The following is a 17,709-nucleotide window of genomic DNA, read 5'->3' as shown; positions in this document are numbered from 1 at the left end:
CACAACTACAACAGCAGAGCAAGACCGCAGTAGACAAAAGAACAGACGCTGAGAAAAGACCTGCACATTTCAAACTAACATAATACATTTTGTTCTGCCTTTGATGCTTAGGACTGTCTCCATTTCAAACTCCTGCATGAATAAATGGTAGTACCGTATTTTCACCCATATACCGCGCACCCGTGTAAAACACGCACACGGGTATAGCGCGCGGGGAACACAAATTTATGGAAAAAAAATTTAATATAGCGTGCACATGCTTATACCGCGCATGCTAAAACTTCCTCCCGCCTACTCTGAACCGGCATCCTCCCCCCCGCTCGCTTACCCGCGTTTTACAACTTTTTTTTTCAATCCGATCCGGCATCCCCCTGCGAACCGGCATCCTCCCCCCCCGCTCGCATCACCACCCCCCCCGCGATCCTACATCTCCCCAGCACCGCAAAACATCTCTTACCCGATTGGGCACCGGCACCGGCACCAATGCACAGGACGTGCCAGTGCCAGTGCCCGAAGATCCTCCCTCGTTGGTTTGGGCTGGGCTGGGCTGGGCAGTGCGGTGTGGGAGAGATCCTCCTTCTTCCTGCGCCGGGCTGGACTAGGCTTTGAGCATTTGCGCATGCTCAAAGCCTAGTCCAGCCCGGCGCAGGAAGAAGGAGGATCTCTCCCGCACTGCACCACCCAGCCCAGCCCAGCCCAAACCAACGAGGGAGGATCTTCGGGCACTGGCACGTCCTGTGCATTGGTGCCGGGGCCGGTGCCCAATCGGGTAAGAGATGTTTTGCGGTGCTGGGGGGATGTAGGATCGCGGGGGAGGGGGGTGACGCGAGCAGCGGGGAGGATGCCGGTTCGCAGGGGGAATGCCGATCGGATTGAAAAAAAAAGTTGTAAAACGCGCTCACGCGTATAACATGCAAGGCTATGCACGGTTTGTAAAATCATGTATAACGCGCGCGTTATATGCGTGAAAATACGGTATTTTAAATAATTAGCATGCATAAATGGGCTCTTACACGTGTAAATGACATCTATAAAAGTCTGATTAGCATAAATGCATGTGCTTTGAACAGCATGTACCTTTACTATGAGCCTTGCACATGAGTACAGTATAGGTGGCATGCACATTTATTTATTTATTTATTCAGTTTTCCATAACCTGCAGAGACTTATTGCAATACAACAGGGTTGTTTCAGGAAATTTCAAGATATTTGGGAGCCATTAACAAAGTATTGTAATGATTAGAAAAATTTTGTTTCCCTTAAATTTACAAGTTCAATTATGGGGTGGGAGGGAGGGTATTTTTATTGTTACATGTTGTATAAGTATTGATTATATGATAGATAAGGGTAGGGAGGGGGGGAGATAAGAGAATATTGTTGATTATTAAGTGATATATTTATGGTTATTTGTATGGATATGTTATCACATTTATTATAAGTTTAAAAATGAATAAAGATTTAATTAAAAAAAAATAAAAATAAAGTTTTCCATACCGTTCTCCCAGGGGAGCTCAGAACAGTTTACATTAATTTATTCAGGCACTCAAATATTTTCCCTGTCTGTCCCAGCAAGCTCACAATTTATCTAATGTACCTGGGGCAATGGAGGGATTAAGTGACTTGACCAGGGTCACAAGGAGCTGCATGGGTTTGAACCCACAACCTCAGGGTGCTTTTAATCACTGCACCACACTTCCCTCCTGTATGCATGTGAATTATAAAATATTATGATTTATCTAGTTCTTAGCTGCAATATAGATGTGGTCATTTACAAAGAAATCAAGAGCCAATATAAATAATTGCAGATTCAATCAAGGCACATTTTGGGCTGTTATGCTAATACCCATAAAAAAGAAAGTAGGTGCCTACTCTTCCTTATAAATACTGGGTTTAAATGGTCAATATTCTCAATGGAGAAGGGTAAATAGTAGGGTTCTCAAGGGGGTCTGTGCTGGGACCACTGCTTTTTAACATATTTATCAATGATCTAGCGAGAGGAATAACTAGTGACATAACTACCTCCCCCTCCCCTTTTACAAAGCTGCGCTAATGACTGCTACGCAGCAACGGCACCGAAATCCAATAATTCTAAATAGGTTTCAGTGTGATTAACACAGGTTGCAGTGGTAATCAGCTTTGTGACATTAAATTGTTTAAAGTTATTAAATCACAAGAGAATTGTGAAAAATTACAAGAGAACCTTGGGACACGGCATCAAAATAGCAGATGACGTTTACCGTATTTTCACATAGATAACGTGCACCCGTGTAAAACGCGCACACGGGTATAGCGCGCGGAAAACACAAATTTATGTACAGAAATTTTTATATACCGCGCACACCTGTTAACCGCGCATGCTGCCCGACTCTCCTTTCGCCTGCCCCAACTCTCCTCTGGAGACCCCGACTCTCTTTTCACCCGCCCCGACTCTCCTTTCCCCCTTGAAGTCCTGTCCCTACCCTGAAAGCCTGATGCCCCCCCCGACGTCCGATTCACCCCCCCCCCCCGCAGGACCGCTCGCACCCCCACCCCGAAGGGCCGCTCACACCCCCACCCAAAGGACCGCTCGCACCCCCACAGCCTCCCCCCCTCCCCCATGGAGAAGCTGTCTACCTTGTTTCCGGATGCCAGCGAGCCCAGCTGTTTCCTCTGCCGGCGGTCCCGCCCCTTCTCTGAGCCCTGCTGCGCTGCTTCCTCTTCCGGCGGTCCCGCCCTTTCTCTGACATCAGAGAAAGGGCGGGACCGCCTGAAGAGGAAGCAGCGCAGCACAGGGCTCTGAGAAGGGGCAGGACCGCCGGCAGAGGAAGCAGCTGGGCTGGCATCCGGAAACAAGGTAGACAGCTTCTCCATAGGGGAGGGGGGGAGGCTGTGGGGGTGCGAGTGGTCCTTCGGGTGGGGGTGCGAGCGGTCCTTCGGGGTGGGAGTGCAAGCGCTCCTTCCGGGTGATGAATCGGGCGTCGGGGGGGGGAAACTATGTAAAAAAAATGTTGTACAACGCGCTCACACGTATAACGCGCAAGGTTATGCGCGGTTTGTAAAAACCACGTATAACACGCGCGTTATATGCGTGAAAATACGGTAATGTGAGCAAATGCCAAGTGATGCATGTAGGAAAGAGGAACCTGAACTATAGCTACAGGTATGTGATGCTGGGTTCTGTGTTAGGAGTCACTGCCCAGGAAAAGAATCTAGGTGTCATTGTGGAGGATGCATTGAAACCCTCAGCTCAATGTGCGGCAGCTGCTAAGAAAGCAAATAGGGTGTTAGGAATTATTCCCCAGTTAGATCTCTTAGATCAACAGATCAGTATTTGTTGACCATTCCATCACTGAAAGTAATTGGCACCAGAAGAGCCACAACCTTTTCTATCTTGGGACCCCAGCTTTGGAACAAACTTCCAATCTATTTGCGCGCTGAAACCTCCTTAGAAAAATTTAAAAGCAATCTAAAAAGCTATCTTTATAAAGATACTTATGAATCTTAGATCAGACAATCCTTTTGACTCTCCTATTTACTTTTAGATTAGGTCTTACCTAAACAATTACTCTTAGACTAAGTCTTCATAAAAAAATTTTTTTTTCTTTTCTCTTTAATACCTCTCCTAAAGTTGTTCTTCCCTAACTGTTATTTTATTTTTAATTGTTTATTTTAAATCAAATGTAATTTAACCTTTCATTCCTTACGTATCTTTAATGTAACTATGGATAAAACTGAATGTTTATGGTTTTAAACTGTTTTATTTGTCCCCCCAAATTATTATTGTTATACGCATTGAAAATACTTGATATTGCGTTCAAATCAAAATCTCAATAAACTTGAAACTTGAAGATGAAAATGTTATAATGCCCTTGTTTCGCTCTATGGTACGGCCTCACCTCAAATACTGTGAACCGTTCTGGGTGCCGTATCTCAAAAAAGATATAGCAGAATTAGAAAAGGTACAGAGAAGGGCGTCAAAATTGATAAAAGATTTGGGACCACTTCCCAATGAGGAAAGGCTAAAGTGGCTAGGGCTCTTCAATTTGGAGAAGAGACGGCTCATGGGTGATATGATAGAGGTCTATAAAATAATGTGTGGAGTGGAAAGGGTAGATGTGAATCTCTTTCTGAAAATACTAGGATTAGGGGACATGCGATGAAGCTACTAAGAAGTAGATTTAAAACAAACTGGAGAAAATATTTCTTCACACCACGTGTAATTAAACTCTGGAATTTGTTGCCAGATAGTGTGGTGAAATCGGTTGGCCTAGCAGGGTTGAAAAAAAGGCTTCGATGCATTTACCATGGCAGCATCGCTACCACGGCTTTGTAAAAGGGGCCCTTAAAAAATAAAAGTGGTCGATATCTGAACGTCTTATATTGTTTTTATACTCACTTATTTATTTAGGCCCCCTTTTACTAAGAGGATTACCGAGGTGGCCCACAGTAATTGCACCGAAGCCCATTAGTAATTAACGGGCTTCGGTGCAGTAGCCACACGGATGCCCTTAGCTTTGTAAAAGGGGAGGTTATTTGTATTGCTTATTACAGTGTATCGCAAACTGTGTGCCGACTGAGATTCTAGGTGTGCCGCGAGATGCCGGGAAGGAAGAGAGGTTCCGGCGCTGGCTGACTGTCTACAGGACGTGTGGTGAGAGGCACATTCTGTAGGCAGTCAGCCGGTGCCAGCACCTCTCCTCTCTGCGCCTTTTTCCTTCCAGCATCCCTCACTGGCGGCTCAGGGCCCCATCTGGAAGGTCTTCGCCCATCCCCGATGTCAACGTGATGATGTCACACATGTGCGTGATGTAATTACATTGATGTGCACGCACTTCCGGATGCCCTCAAGCCGCGGCCATCACGTTTAGTGTGCCACGGCCTCGCAAAGTTGCAAGACACTGACTTATTGTAATGCCAATTAGTCTGCTTCGTGTACTAGGGATGTGTTTAGACAATACAAGAAAAATAGTCCAGGTACACAGCATTTTCAAATCATTCCATGCTATTTTCTAAAAAAGATTCCCCACATAAAAAGTATGTACAAATATCTACAAACTGTTTCTAGAAATTTAAATGCATAAGATGAATTCCAAACAAAAGAAAACTTGGAAGAATGAAAACTGCCAAAAATTAACATGACATCAAATAAAACATTTTAATTTGATTTATTTTCCGTGTTTATAAACTTCCTTCCTACTCAGCATACACAATTTACCAGTTTCCTTTGCTGGCCCAAGTGTGGAGAAATAATCTCAAAAATTTAGGGGTGCTTTACTGAAGTACAGTAAAGATGTGCACTTACCATGTGATAAGTGTTCAAATTATTGTGGGGTAAAATGCAAATCTACGTGCTTTTGGAAGAGTTCCTAATATGTTCCCATACAGAAAAGTACTTCACTATGATATAAGAGCAGCTACAGATTGCCTAGATGCACTTCTTCGAAGGAGTAAACAGGCAGATCGACAAGGGTGACCCGGTCGACATTGTATATCTGAATTTTCAGAAGGCGTTCGACTGCTTCAAAAAATTGCGAGCCATGGAATCGAGAGTGAAATACTCACGTGGATTAAAAACTGGCTGGCAGATAGGAAACAGAGAGTGGGGGTAAATGGACAATGCTCAGACTGGAAAAGCGTCACGAATGGAGTGCCACAGGGTTCGGTGCTTGAACCTGTGCTCTTCAACATATTTATAAATGACCTGGAAATTGGTGATTAAATTTGCAGATGATAAGAAGTTATTCAGAGTAGTGAAGATGCAGGAGGATTGCAAAGACCTGCAACGTGACATAAACATGCTTGAGAAATGGGCCGCAACATGGAAAATGAGGTTTAACGTGGATAAGTGTAAGGTGATGCATGTCGGTAACAAAATTCTTATACACGAATACAGGATGTCCGGTGCAGTACTTGGAGAGACAACCCCCCCCCCCCCCCAGGAAAGACACTTGGGAGTACTGGTCGATAAGCCAATGAAGCTGTCCGCGCAATGTGTGGTGGCGGCGAAAAAGGCAAACAGAATGCTAGGAATGATTAAGAAGGGGATCACGAACAGATCGGAGAAGGTTATCATGCCGCTGTACTGGGCCATGGTAAGCCCTCACTTGGAATACTGCGTCCAGCACTGGTCGCTGTACATGAAGAAGGACACAGTACTACTCAAAAGGGTCCAGAGAAGGGCGACTAAAATGGTTAAGGAACTGGAGGTGTTGCCGTACAGTGAGAGATTAGAGAAGCTGGGCCTCTTCTCCCTTGAAAAGAGGAGACTGAGAGGGGACATGATCGAAGATAATGAAGGGAATAGACTTAGTAGATAAAGACAGGTTGTTCACCCTCTCCAAGGTAGAGAGAACGAGAGGGCACTCTCTAAAGTTAAAAGGGGATAGATTCCGTACAAACATAAGGAAGTTCTTCTTTACCCAGAGAATGGTAGAAAACTGGAACGTTCTTCCGGAGGCTGTTATAGGGGAAAACACCCTCCAGGGATTCAAAACAAAGTTAGACAAGTTCCTGCTGAACCAGAACGTACACAAGTAAGGACAACCAGAAATCGCAACCTCTTTGCTTACCCGAAGATCACAGGTTGCAAATATAGAACCTTTCTGGACAGAACTTTCAAATTTCAAGCTGGTAAACAGCAAACCTGGCTAGGCAACTTCATTGACAGAGCCAGGTTAACCTACGGCGCCTTTCGGAAAGAAATCAAGACCGCTCTGTTCAATAGATTTAATTCCTAGTCAGAAAACGCCCCCTTTTTTTAAAGCTATTACTCTTCATGCTGATACCACACATCTTCTTTAACGGTATTCTGTTTTCACTGTCTATTCAGTGTCTTCTTCACCATTTGTATCCTGTAATTCGCTGGCCATCCAGCCCCTTTTAATGTAACAAGTTAAGATTATACTGTAACCCATTAATATAATTTTCTCGCTAAATTGTACACTATAATCACTGACTGCTCAGTGACATCTGCTCTATTTGTACACTGTAATTCGCTGATTGTACAGCTCTCTTCACTGTGAACCGCCTAGAAGTCGCAAGATTATGGCGGTATAAAAAAAAAATAAAGTTATTATTATTATTATTAGTTTCAGTTAGGGCACTGGTCTTTGACCTAAGGGCCGTCACGTGAGTGGACTGCTGGGCACGATGGACCACTGGTCTTACCCAGCAGCGGCAATTCTTATGTTCTTATAGCACTAGTCAATCATGCCCCTTTTTCGAACCATATCCTGCACTTTTTCTGTCCCATATCAGGTTAAGCAGTTACAACAGCCATGCGCTAACATGTAATTTGACAAAATAACTACATAACTAGATTGAATAAAAGGGTCCTTAATTTCATGACATCTTAACATCAGTAGGGAATGGTAGCCACCTCATAGCTCATATGCACTACCTCCATAATATGCTTAAGCCTAGCTAGTACCCAGGTGTTTTCCACCTGAGCAACAGCACTATGACTGGGTGATGAGGAAGCTGGATGCTGGTGAGTCCCTGGACATTGTCTACCTAGATTTCAGCAAGGCATTTGATAGCGTACCACACCGCAGGTTGCTAAGCAAGATGAGTTCTTTAGGTTTGGGCGACACATTGACAAATTGGGTTGGGAACTGGCTTGGAGGTAGGCTTCAGAGGGTGGTGGTGAATGGCACCCCTCCGAAATGTCGGAGGTGATAAGTGGAGTGCCACAGGGCTCCGTCCTGGGCCCAATCTTGTTCAACATCTACATAAGAGACTTGACAGAAGGGCTCCGAGGAAGAATAACATTATTCGCCGATGATGCCAAGCTAAGCAATGTAGTGAACAAGAGCACAACAGACAATAATTCGATGGTAGATGATATGATGCATGATCTACTTCTACTGGAGCGCTGGTCTAGGTCCTGGCAACTCAGTTTCAATGCCAAAAAATGCAAAGCCGAAATCCATGCAAGATTTACACCCTAAATGGCGAGATCTTGACAAAAACTGAAGCAGAAAGAGACTTAGGGGTGATTGTCAGGGATGACATGAAGTCTGCAAACCAAGTTGAGCAAGCTTCATCCAAAGCAAGGCAAATCATAGGTTGCATACGCAGGAGTTTCGTCAGCCGTAAACCTGAAGTCATTATGCCACTATATAGATCCATGGTGAGACCGCACCTGGAGTACTGTGTGCAATTTTGGAAGCCACATTACCGCAAGGATGTACTGAGACTGGAATCGGTCCAGAGAATGGCCACCAGGATGGTCTCGGGACTCAAGGAGCTCCCATACGAGGAGCGGTTAGGGAAGTTGCAGCTCTACACACTCGAGGAACGTAGAGAGAGGGGAGATATGATCGAGACTTTCAAGTACCTCACGGGTCGCATCGAAGTGGAAGAGGATATATTCTTTTTCAAGGGTCCCGCGGCAACAAGGGGACATCAGTGGAAAATCAGGGGCGGGAAACTGCACGGTGACACTAGGAAGTTCTTCTTCACCGAAAGGGTGGTTGATCGCTGGAATAGTCTTCCACTTCAGGTTATTGAGGCCAGAAGCGTGCCAGATTTTAAGGCCAAATGGGACAAACATGTGGGATCTATCCGCAAAGATAGATAGGGAGGGTCATTGGAGTGGGCAGACTTGATGGGCCGTGGCCCTTATCTGCCGTCTATTTCTATGTTTCTATGTAGATGAAAAGTCAGTCTAAACGTTGGCAATTTTCGAATGGAGTTCTCTCTTTAAAATAGGGCTTTACCTGCAGAAATCCCCCTATTTGAAAACCGCCCTCTTGACAAGTCCATAAAATGATGCCCTTATGTTCTACATAAGGGCATCCCCCGGGACGCCCGATAGTCAACACACGCCAATCCATTCTTGAGCCCCTGTCTAAGTTTGTTGACTATTTTCTTCAAGATTCGGTTCCTAAGATTACATCTTACATTAGGGACTCGTCCCAGTTTTTGAGAAAATTAAGTCAGCTAGAGGTGGACATGCGAGGAAAATGGATGGTGACCTTGGATGTAGTGGCTCTCTATACACAGATCCCACAGAGTCAGGCATTGTTAGTCATTAGGGAAACACTTCAGCAGAGACAAGCCCCCCAACGTATTCCAACGGAGTTTCTAACAAAATTGGCCCAATGGGTAATTAGTGACAACTACTTTCAATACCAAGGTCAGTTTTTTAAACAAGTTCAGGGGGTCGCGATGGGGGCGACGTTAGCCCCCTCGGTGGCTTCCCTGTTTATGTCCAAATTTGAGGATAATTATATCTACGGGACCTTATGGTTTTCTCAAGTAATATACTGGGGCCGGTTTTTGGACGATGTTTTTCTGATATGGGAAGGTACCAGGGAACATCTTCAACACTTTTTTGATTATTTAAACTCCGTTGACAATAACATAAAATTTATTATGACATGCCACCAAGACAGGATTGATTTCCTTGATATAGCTATCACTGTGGTTGACGGTAGGATTAACACTTCCCTTTATAGGAAACCAGTCACACGGAACACAATCCTCCATTTCGACAGCTTTCACCCATATAGATTGAAGTTCAATTTGCCCATTGCCCAATTTCTTCGTGTCCGCCGGGTATGTTCCACCTTGGGAGAGTTTAAGAAACAAGCTAGAGCTCTTTCGGAGAGGTTTAGAGGTCGGGGGTACCCAGAAAGATCTATAAGACAGGCCTATCTGAGGGCTAAATTTGCCCAGCGGGAGCTTCTCCTGCAAGAACCGGAGCCATCACAAAAGGTTGAGAATGACATTCTTACTTGTGTTCTTCCCTTTTCTAGAGCAACAAATCTGGTCGTGGCTATGATGAAGTGCCATTGGTACATAGTACAAGCTCATCGGGTGTTGAGGGAGTTCCCTAGGGTGGCATACTCGAGGGGCATGACATTAGGGCAAAAATGTAATCGTTTGAAATTTGGGATGATAAGGGAGGACCAGGGGGGTCAGCATATGAAATGTGGCAGGTGCCAATGGTGCTCATCAACCATTGAAGGGGGGAGCTGGAAGGTCCCAGGGAGGGACACAATTTTGATTTCAAGAACTGATACAAATTGTATGACACAAGATGTGGTTTACGCTATTGTCTGTCCCTGTGAGTTAGTTTATATTGGAAGAACTAGCAGGGCGATTCGGGTCAGATTAACCGAACACAAATCACGTATAGTTAATGGTGTCATCCAGGCCTCTCTAGTGGCACATTGGATAGTGTGTCAGCACACAGTTGAACAGATCAGATGGCGTGTCATAAACCAGGTAGTTGGGAGGGATGGGGGAAAGATCCATATAAACTTAATGAGAGCGAGCAGAGGCACATCTTCATGCTAGACACTGTGGAACCACGGGGGCTAAATGCAGAAATCGAGTGGACTTCACTCATTGGATGAGGTTGGGCCAATGGGATTCAGGGGGAGGTAACTTTTATACGATGAAGGGAGGGATATTTAAACTCGGGGCTGAGACGCCGCGGCCATCTTTCACTCGTAAATTTGAGGAGTCGGATGACACGGGCGTTCATGGTGGGTGTTGAATAAGCTGAGAGTTGTGATAAGATTAGTGCATGAAGGGGGGAGAGGGGGCGGCTGTGAATATCTTTAACGGCCTCTTTTCTTCTTATTATTTCAGGGAGACCCTTGATACAGCACTCTATAGTGCGAAACATGTCATGTCGGGTTTGACTTCCGGACGTTGGCTGAACAAAAAAGCTAAGTACATTGGCACTGTAAAAGATTAAATATTTATTAAAACTATTGAGATAATATAAAAGTAAAGAAATTTTGATAAAGAATGCGTATAAGCAGCCAATGATGAGCTCTCACATAATTCTTCCCGCAATGGCAAATTAACACAGCGGTGGAGTGGTGGGGCTGAGGCTACTTTTAAAAGAGCATAGAAAATAGTGAATGGGAACGTTGAATATAGCCTAGGTCTACTGTTATTGGACTGAGACTTATGTTCTACATGTGCATAATTTCATGCACGTAGCAGAGAGATGTTCCAAGGAAGCCAAGTCTTGGTATGTTAGGGTTGATATGCATGCCTTTTGATTTTGAAAGGTACAGACATAAATTATCTGGGCAAAATTACAAGAATGAGTTAAGTGTAGTTTAGGTAAATGATTTGCAAAGCAAATTTCCATTCAGAAGTACATGTTAAAAAATTGATGTACGATAGGCAGGAACAGCCTGCACATTTATGTGGGCTGTTTCAAAATTACCACCAGTCCCTCTAATTCTACATAGTGTAGCAAATGTTAGGCACTAATTTGGCATTCAAATAGAAGTAACATGCCAAAATGGAGGGAGGTATGAAACAATAGTTAGGTGTCTTAAATGCACTTAGGCGCAATTCTATAACTTGGCATCTAAGGAGCTCATTTTCAAAATGCACCCCCCCAAAAAAAAAAAAAATGTCTAGCTGCCAAAGGCATTCAAATAATCATTTTGGAAAAGAAGAAAAAAAGGTCCAATACTTCAGTTCATCCAAAGAAAAAGGGGGTTTGTTGGGGATGAGTAGGAGGTATGTTTTGGGTGAGATTAGGGAGGGTCCAAAAATAGGTTGCCTAGCAGCGATAAGCAAACAGGAAGACGTGTCCATATCTTAGGTTTAGGACATCCTAAGTTAGACCTGTTTCAATCATGTCCAAGGTACGTAAAAATGATCTGATTGAGCAGCTGACTGATGCAGAGATTAAGGCATAACTCCTTCATAATCCCCCAATAGTTACTGCCCCCTCCTTTGAAAGTGAAACTAGAAAGGAATACCAAGCTCTCGGACTTCCTCAGGTAAGACAGGCATTCTGACCAAAGAAGGAAGCAAATGTGAGGAGTAGCCCAGTGGTTAATGCAGTAGCATTTAAATCAATGGACTCTGATTCTAATTCCACTTTAACCTTTTTTTTTTTTTTTTAAATTGTGAGCCCTCCAGAGTCAGAAATATACCTACTGTACCTAAATATACAGGGTGGACCAAAAGTAGGTATACAGTATTTGGCAAACAAAAAAAATCACCAAATAGTTCCACAGTCGAAACGGAACAACTGAAAGACAAAACAGCACTGTGGAGACAATGATCTTGATAAACAGTTTATTGTGAAACAGTCTTCACAAGTAAAAATGATGCGTACACTTGAAAAATCCATATCATACACAGTATCAGTTATATGGTTATGGACCTGACACGGTTTGTGTTTCGGTATAAGACAACCTTCTTCTGGGGTCCGCACAGGTTATACCACAAGATGTAAAACTGTTAAAAGCTTCCAAAATACTGTGCGATGAAAGATGGAACACAATGGTGCATTCTTTGCTGGTGTCAGACCACGCCAGTGTGTTCCGTTTTTCATCGCACAGTATTTTGGATGCTTTAAGCAATTTTACATCGTGGTATAACCTGTACGGACCCCAGAAGAAGGTTGTCTTATACTGAAACACAGACCGTATTGGGTCTATATCACAGAACTGATACTGTTTATGATTTGGATTTTTCAAGTGTATGCAACATTTTTACTTGTGAAGACTGTTTCACAATAAACTGTTTATCAAGATCATCGTCTCCACAGTGCTGTTTTGTCTTTTGGGTATACAGTATTTGTTCTTTTTTTCTTATTATTTTACAGGTTTTGAATAGGTATAATATAGGACTGAATGATAATCAAGTAAAAGCAAAATGATGTAACTGATACAAAAACTTCACATGAATATTATTCGTGACAGCCGTAAAATAAAAATAAATAATGAATAAATACTGTATACCTACTTTTGGGCCACTTGTAAGCCTGAAGGCTATTGAATTGGTGTACATTCAGATCCTAGAGGACTCACAATTACAAAAGAGTTAAAGTGGGATTTGAACCAGGATCTCAATTTAAAGTACACTGCACCTAACCACTAGGTCACGAGGGGCCACTAGAAAGTTCTCAGCCCAACCAAGAAAAAAATGATGTGGAGCCATGAAACTTACAAGTTATTCCATACTTTTCTTGATACTTTTTGGTTCATTTCATATCATTGAGATGAAAAATGTGGAATAATTTGTAAGTTTTAAGGCTCCACATCATTCTCTTCTTGGTTGGGCTGAGAACCTTTCAGCAGCCCCTCATAACCCTCTGCTCTGCCTGGACATCTGTGTGGCCACTTTTATCAAAACAATGCCAGACAGACGTTCCTATCCCTGGTTTGTTTTGGTTTTGTTTAGTTTTTTTTTTTTGCAGCTCATGAAATGCACATTTTATTTTGAAAAATGGCTATTAATTTTGGATATTCTCAGCACAAAAAGCATCCATTTCACTGTCATTTTCAAACAGAAAATATGAATGTTTTCCCTATTTGAAAATAGCTGGGATATAAACCCTTTTTTGAACTTTATCCTAGCATGTAACTGCACAGAAGCATGGGCAGATCGTAGGCGTTCTGGCTATTTACTGTAAATGCATGCTTTATTGAATACTGTTAGATGTTCTATTCTCCCTGGAAAAGTGGAGACTTAGAGGAGACATGATAGAAACCTTCAAAATCATGAAGGGCATAGAGAAGGTAGATAGGGACAAATTCTTCAGGCTGTGGGGAGCCACAAGTACAAGGGGGCACTCAGAGAAATTGAAAAAGGACAGGTTTAGAACAAATGCTAGGAAGTTCTTTTTCACTCAGAGGGTGGGGGACACATGGAACGCGCTCCCGGAGGCTGTGATAGGCCAGAGCACGCTACAGGGGTTCAAGGAGGATCTAGATAGGTTCCTAAAAGAAAAGGGGATTGAGGGGTACAGATAGAAGCAGAGGTAGGTTATAGGATTAGTCAGAAACCACTTCACAGGTCATGGACCTGATGGGCCGCCGCGGGAGCGGACCGCTGGGCGCGATGGACCTCTGGTCTGACCCAGTGAAGGCAACTTCTTATGTTCTTATGTTCAACTGCTGCATGTGGGTGCATCTATTTACACCTGCCAAAGAATAAATATAAGTGGTGGTGCATAAATTTAGGTGCCCAATTTGCTGGCTATGCTAGTATTGTATAATGAATCAGGTGCACAAATTTGCCATTAGAATACTGGCACCTAACTTTTAGCACCCTTGATAGAATTGCCCCAGTGTCTAATATTTATAACTTTTAAACTCAAGAATAAAGAACACGGTTTGTCTTATTTTACATTTCAATGCAAATATAAGGCTTCTGCACTCACGTGCTTTTTTTGTAGTAACATCAATATGAGGACTGGGAGGCCCATCTCCTGCACTGTTGAAAGCCCTAACTTCTAAAATGTAGCGTGTATTTGGCAAGAGATTTTCAAGTTTGGTTGAGTTAACAGCACCGATTACTTGTACTCTCTGCGCAGCTGCTTCTTTATCTTTAACACGCCAGTAACGAACCTGCAAATAAACATGCTGAGTTATTTGGTTTATTTATTTCTAAAAACTTATATTCCACCTATCTGAAACATGTGAGTTACAAAATCACATTACATAATAAAACATAAAACCAAACACTATAAAAACAATAGACAATTCAGAAATCAGCCCAAAGTCCTCTTAAATAGAAAAGATTTGAGGTATTTCGTAAAGGACAGCAAAGATTCAGTTTGCCTCAATACTGAAGGAATTTTATGACAGAAACACATTGGAAGCAAATTGCACCTATGGCTATGCCATGTTATCTGGGCCAATTGGAGTCTTAGGATGCACCGGGAAGGGGGCCTAAGTCCCTGATTGGCCCAGGTGCCTAAGACCCTTCCTATGGGAGGGGCCTTAGGTATCTAGGCCAATCAGAGCATTTGACCCCCCTCCCCGGGTGTAAAACCAGGTTGCACCAGGAAAGGGAAGGCTTGCCAATTTGGAGAGGCAGGCCTACCGGCAGGAGGGAATAGGCATCCCTCTTGCCAGTCTTCCTAAACAGGCATAGGGGGTGTCAGGGTGAGGTACTAGGGGTTCAGGGGGTGTTGGGGAGTATTGGGTTGGGGTGCCGATTCAGGATGGGGGGGGGGTGCATGGAGGTGCAAATCATTTGCATGCAAACTCCCTGACTCAATCGCTCAGTGAGTGATTGAATCAGGGCAGAACCCTGAAAGTAGTGACAGGAGAAGCAGCCTCCTGTCACTGCTGTCAGGGCTTCTGCCGGCTTTTTTTTTTTCATTTATTTTAATGGGTCAGATAATTTGCATGTATTACACACGCAAAATATCTGGCAAATAAAAAACAAAAGAAAAAAAAGCCTCCTTCCCCTTCTCCAAACCAAAAAATGCCTCCTGCTGCCATCAACAAATGGCAGGAGGGATGCCTACTCCCTCCTGCCACTGGACATCCCTCCCCATTCCCGTTCCCATCACCCTCCCCATACATGTAAAAGTTGGGAACAGGAGCGGTGCTCAGTCCCTCCTGCTCTGTAGGCCTCCAGCGATGCGACCCACCCCGGTGCATCATGTGATGCACGGGGAGGGGCCAAAGGCCCTGATTGCCTCAGGCGCCTCAGGCTCCTCCCTTAGGAGGGGCCTGAGGCACCTGTGCCAATCAGGGACTTCCTTAGGGACTAGCCTAAGGAAGTCCCTGATTGACCTAAGAAAGGAATCACTCACAAATCTACATTTTTAGCTTCTTCTGAAATTGTAGACTATTATTTTCCATCTTCAGCAGGTAACTAGAAAGGTTGCCTTACATGTTGCCGGTAGCAATAGCATACACAGCAAGCTGCTTTTGGCCAGCCCTGGGAAATTGCAGGCAGGATATGGCAGAGGGAAAACCCAGGGCTGCCCGAAATCAGCCTGCTGTACATACTGTTGCTACCAGTACGCAAGGTAATGTTTAGAGGGCTGTAGGGGAAGGAGAAGGGAGGGAGAGATAAGAGGGAGCAATGCCGGACTAGAGGCTTGAAAGAGAAGGGAGAAAAATCAGACCGAGAGAGATAGCTCTGGACAAGGTGAAGCAGGTGTTAAGCTCAAGGTCTAGCGATTCTGATGCCCTGTATCTCCAGTGCTCTGGGCCAGAACCTCACGTTGTCTCATGGTTGAGCTGGTTCTGGGTCTGAATATCAGGCACATAAGTTATAGGATACTGGCACTTATGCATCTGATTGCCACCACAAATTGGCCTTTATGTGCATAAGTGCTAGGCGCTAGTCTTTAATATATGTGCCAAAATTGCTTAGCATATGAGTTTGAGGGGGCACAGTCATAGGTGGGTCATGGGCTTTTATCTGAGGTATGCATGTAACTTATAGAATACCACAAATTACATGCACTTCAGGGCACACTTGGGTGCCAACAATTATGACTGCCATTGACTTGGGTTAATTGTTGGATCCCAAGTTTAGTTTCACCATTGCCGAATTACACTCTTATTTCTATAAAGGAATCTTGGTGCTAGATGCTGCTCTAGAACTGGTGCTAATCACAGGGCAGTGGGGCTTGTGGCATAACCCTCTCCTCTCCTTCCGCGCCACCCTCATGTCCTCTATGCCCTCCCTTCCCACCCCCATACCTCTTTAAATCTTCACCAGCTCAAGCAGTTTCTCCGGCCTACTGCTTGCACTGGCTTTTCCTCTGACGTGACACGGAAATGATTTCAGAGGGAGCCAGGCCTGCATGAGCAGCAGGAAAGAGTTGCTCGTGCTGGCAAAGATTTTAAAGAGGTACGGTGGGGGGGGAAGGGAGGGCATGAGCGTGGTGTGGGGGGAAGTGCCGGCACCCTCACCGAGAGAGTGCCAAGGCGGTCCGTCCCCACCTTACTACGCCACTGATTGGGGCACCTAAATCTTGGCACCATTTTATAGAATTGCCACCTTCTTATTTATACTTGCTTACAATGTATTTCACATTTTTACTTTACAGTACTTTGGGACCCTTTTGCCAAACAGCAGTAAAAAAATGGCCTTAATACACCTTTATATTGGGGTTTTCTCTGCGCTAAGACCATTTTTACCGCTGGGGTAAAATGGCAGAATTTTCCATTTTTTCTATTAATGGCTACATGCTGATTTTGCCATTAGTGCACGGCCTTTAAAACAGATTAGTGCATGAGTTCTTACCACCAGCGACTATATAGGTAGTAAAGGTTCACACGCTAATTTGTTACCGTACAGCAATGTAGTGCATTAACCGTTTAGCGCAGAACAAACCCACTCTCTGTTCCAAGACATGCCACCACCATAAAAAAATAAAGATATATTTTTAGCACTAGGGTAGCACGTGCACATCCTGAAATTATCATGGGATGCCTCAGCATGCCCCTCGGTACACCATCTTTGGCTATAGTAAGCATGAATTACTGCATACTGCAGCATTGTAAAAGGGACCCTATGTTTTTTTCATGATTTCAGTTTCTTTAACTTCTTTGCGGCATGAGGGGGTGCTGAAAAGTTCTCAGCTCAACCAACCAACTTCCTAAATTCTAAGCATTATTTTGCCACTGTAGCTGAAAAGAGTGTCAATTCGTTAAGTGCCAATCTGCAGAAATGAAATTCTATGTTTTCACATTGTTTCAGATCATTGATTGAACCATATTCATGTCATTCTCTTCTTGGCTGGGCTGAGAACTTTTCAGCACCCCCTTGTAGTGTGAAGAGTTTCAGTGTCTGGTAACCAGAACCGACATTGTGATGTCATAATACCTCATTCCACCAATAAGAGCCAACCTCATCAGTGATGGCTTTATTGTTCTATACTTGGCTCACTTTTATTACATATGAGGGGGTGCTGAAAAGTTCTCAGCCCAACCAACCAACTTCCTAAATTCTGAGCATTATTTTGCCACTGTAGCTGAAAAGAGT

The 17,709-nt window shown here is 43.9% G+C and overlaps 1 protein-coding gene across 1 annotated transcript in view; it reads right to left on the bottom strand.

The window, feature by feature from the left end:
* CNTN1 (contactin 1) overlaps positions 1-17,709 on the bottom strand; it is a 222,781-nt gene that overhangs the window by 27,568 nt on the left and 177,504 nt on the right. The window contains exon 19 of the mRNA XM_033959145.1: positions 14,135-14,321. Coding sequence (XP_033815036.1) covers positions 14,135-14,321 — 187 coding nt within the window. The remainder of the gene's footprint in view (positions 1-14,134; positions 14,322-17,709) is intronic.

The sequence above is a fragment of the Geotrypetes seraphini genome, chromosome 9 (genome assembly GCF_902459505.1).
Source record: "Geotrypetes seraphini chromosome 9, aGeoSer1.1, whole genome shotgun sequence".
NCBI lineage: Eukaryota > Metazoa > Chordata > Amphibia > Gymnophiona > Dermophiidae > Geotrypetes > Geotrypetes seraphini.
This window is presented reverse-complemented; position numbering and strand designations above follow the sequence as displayed.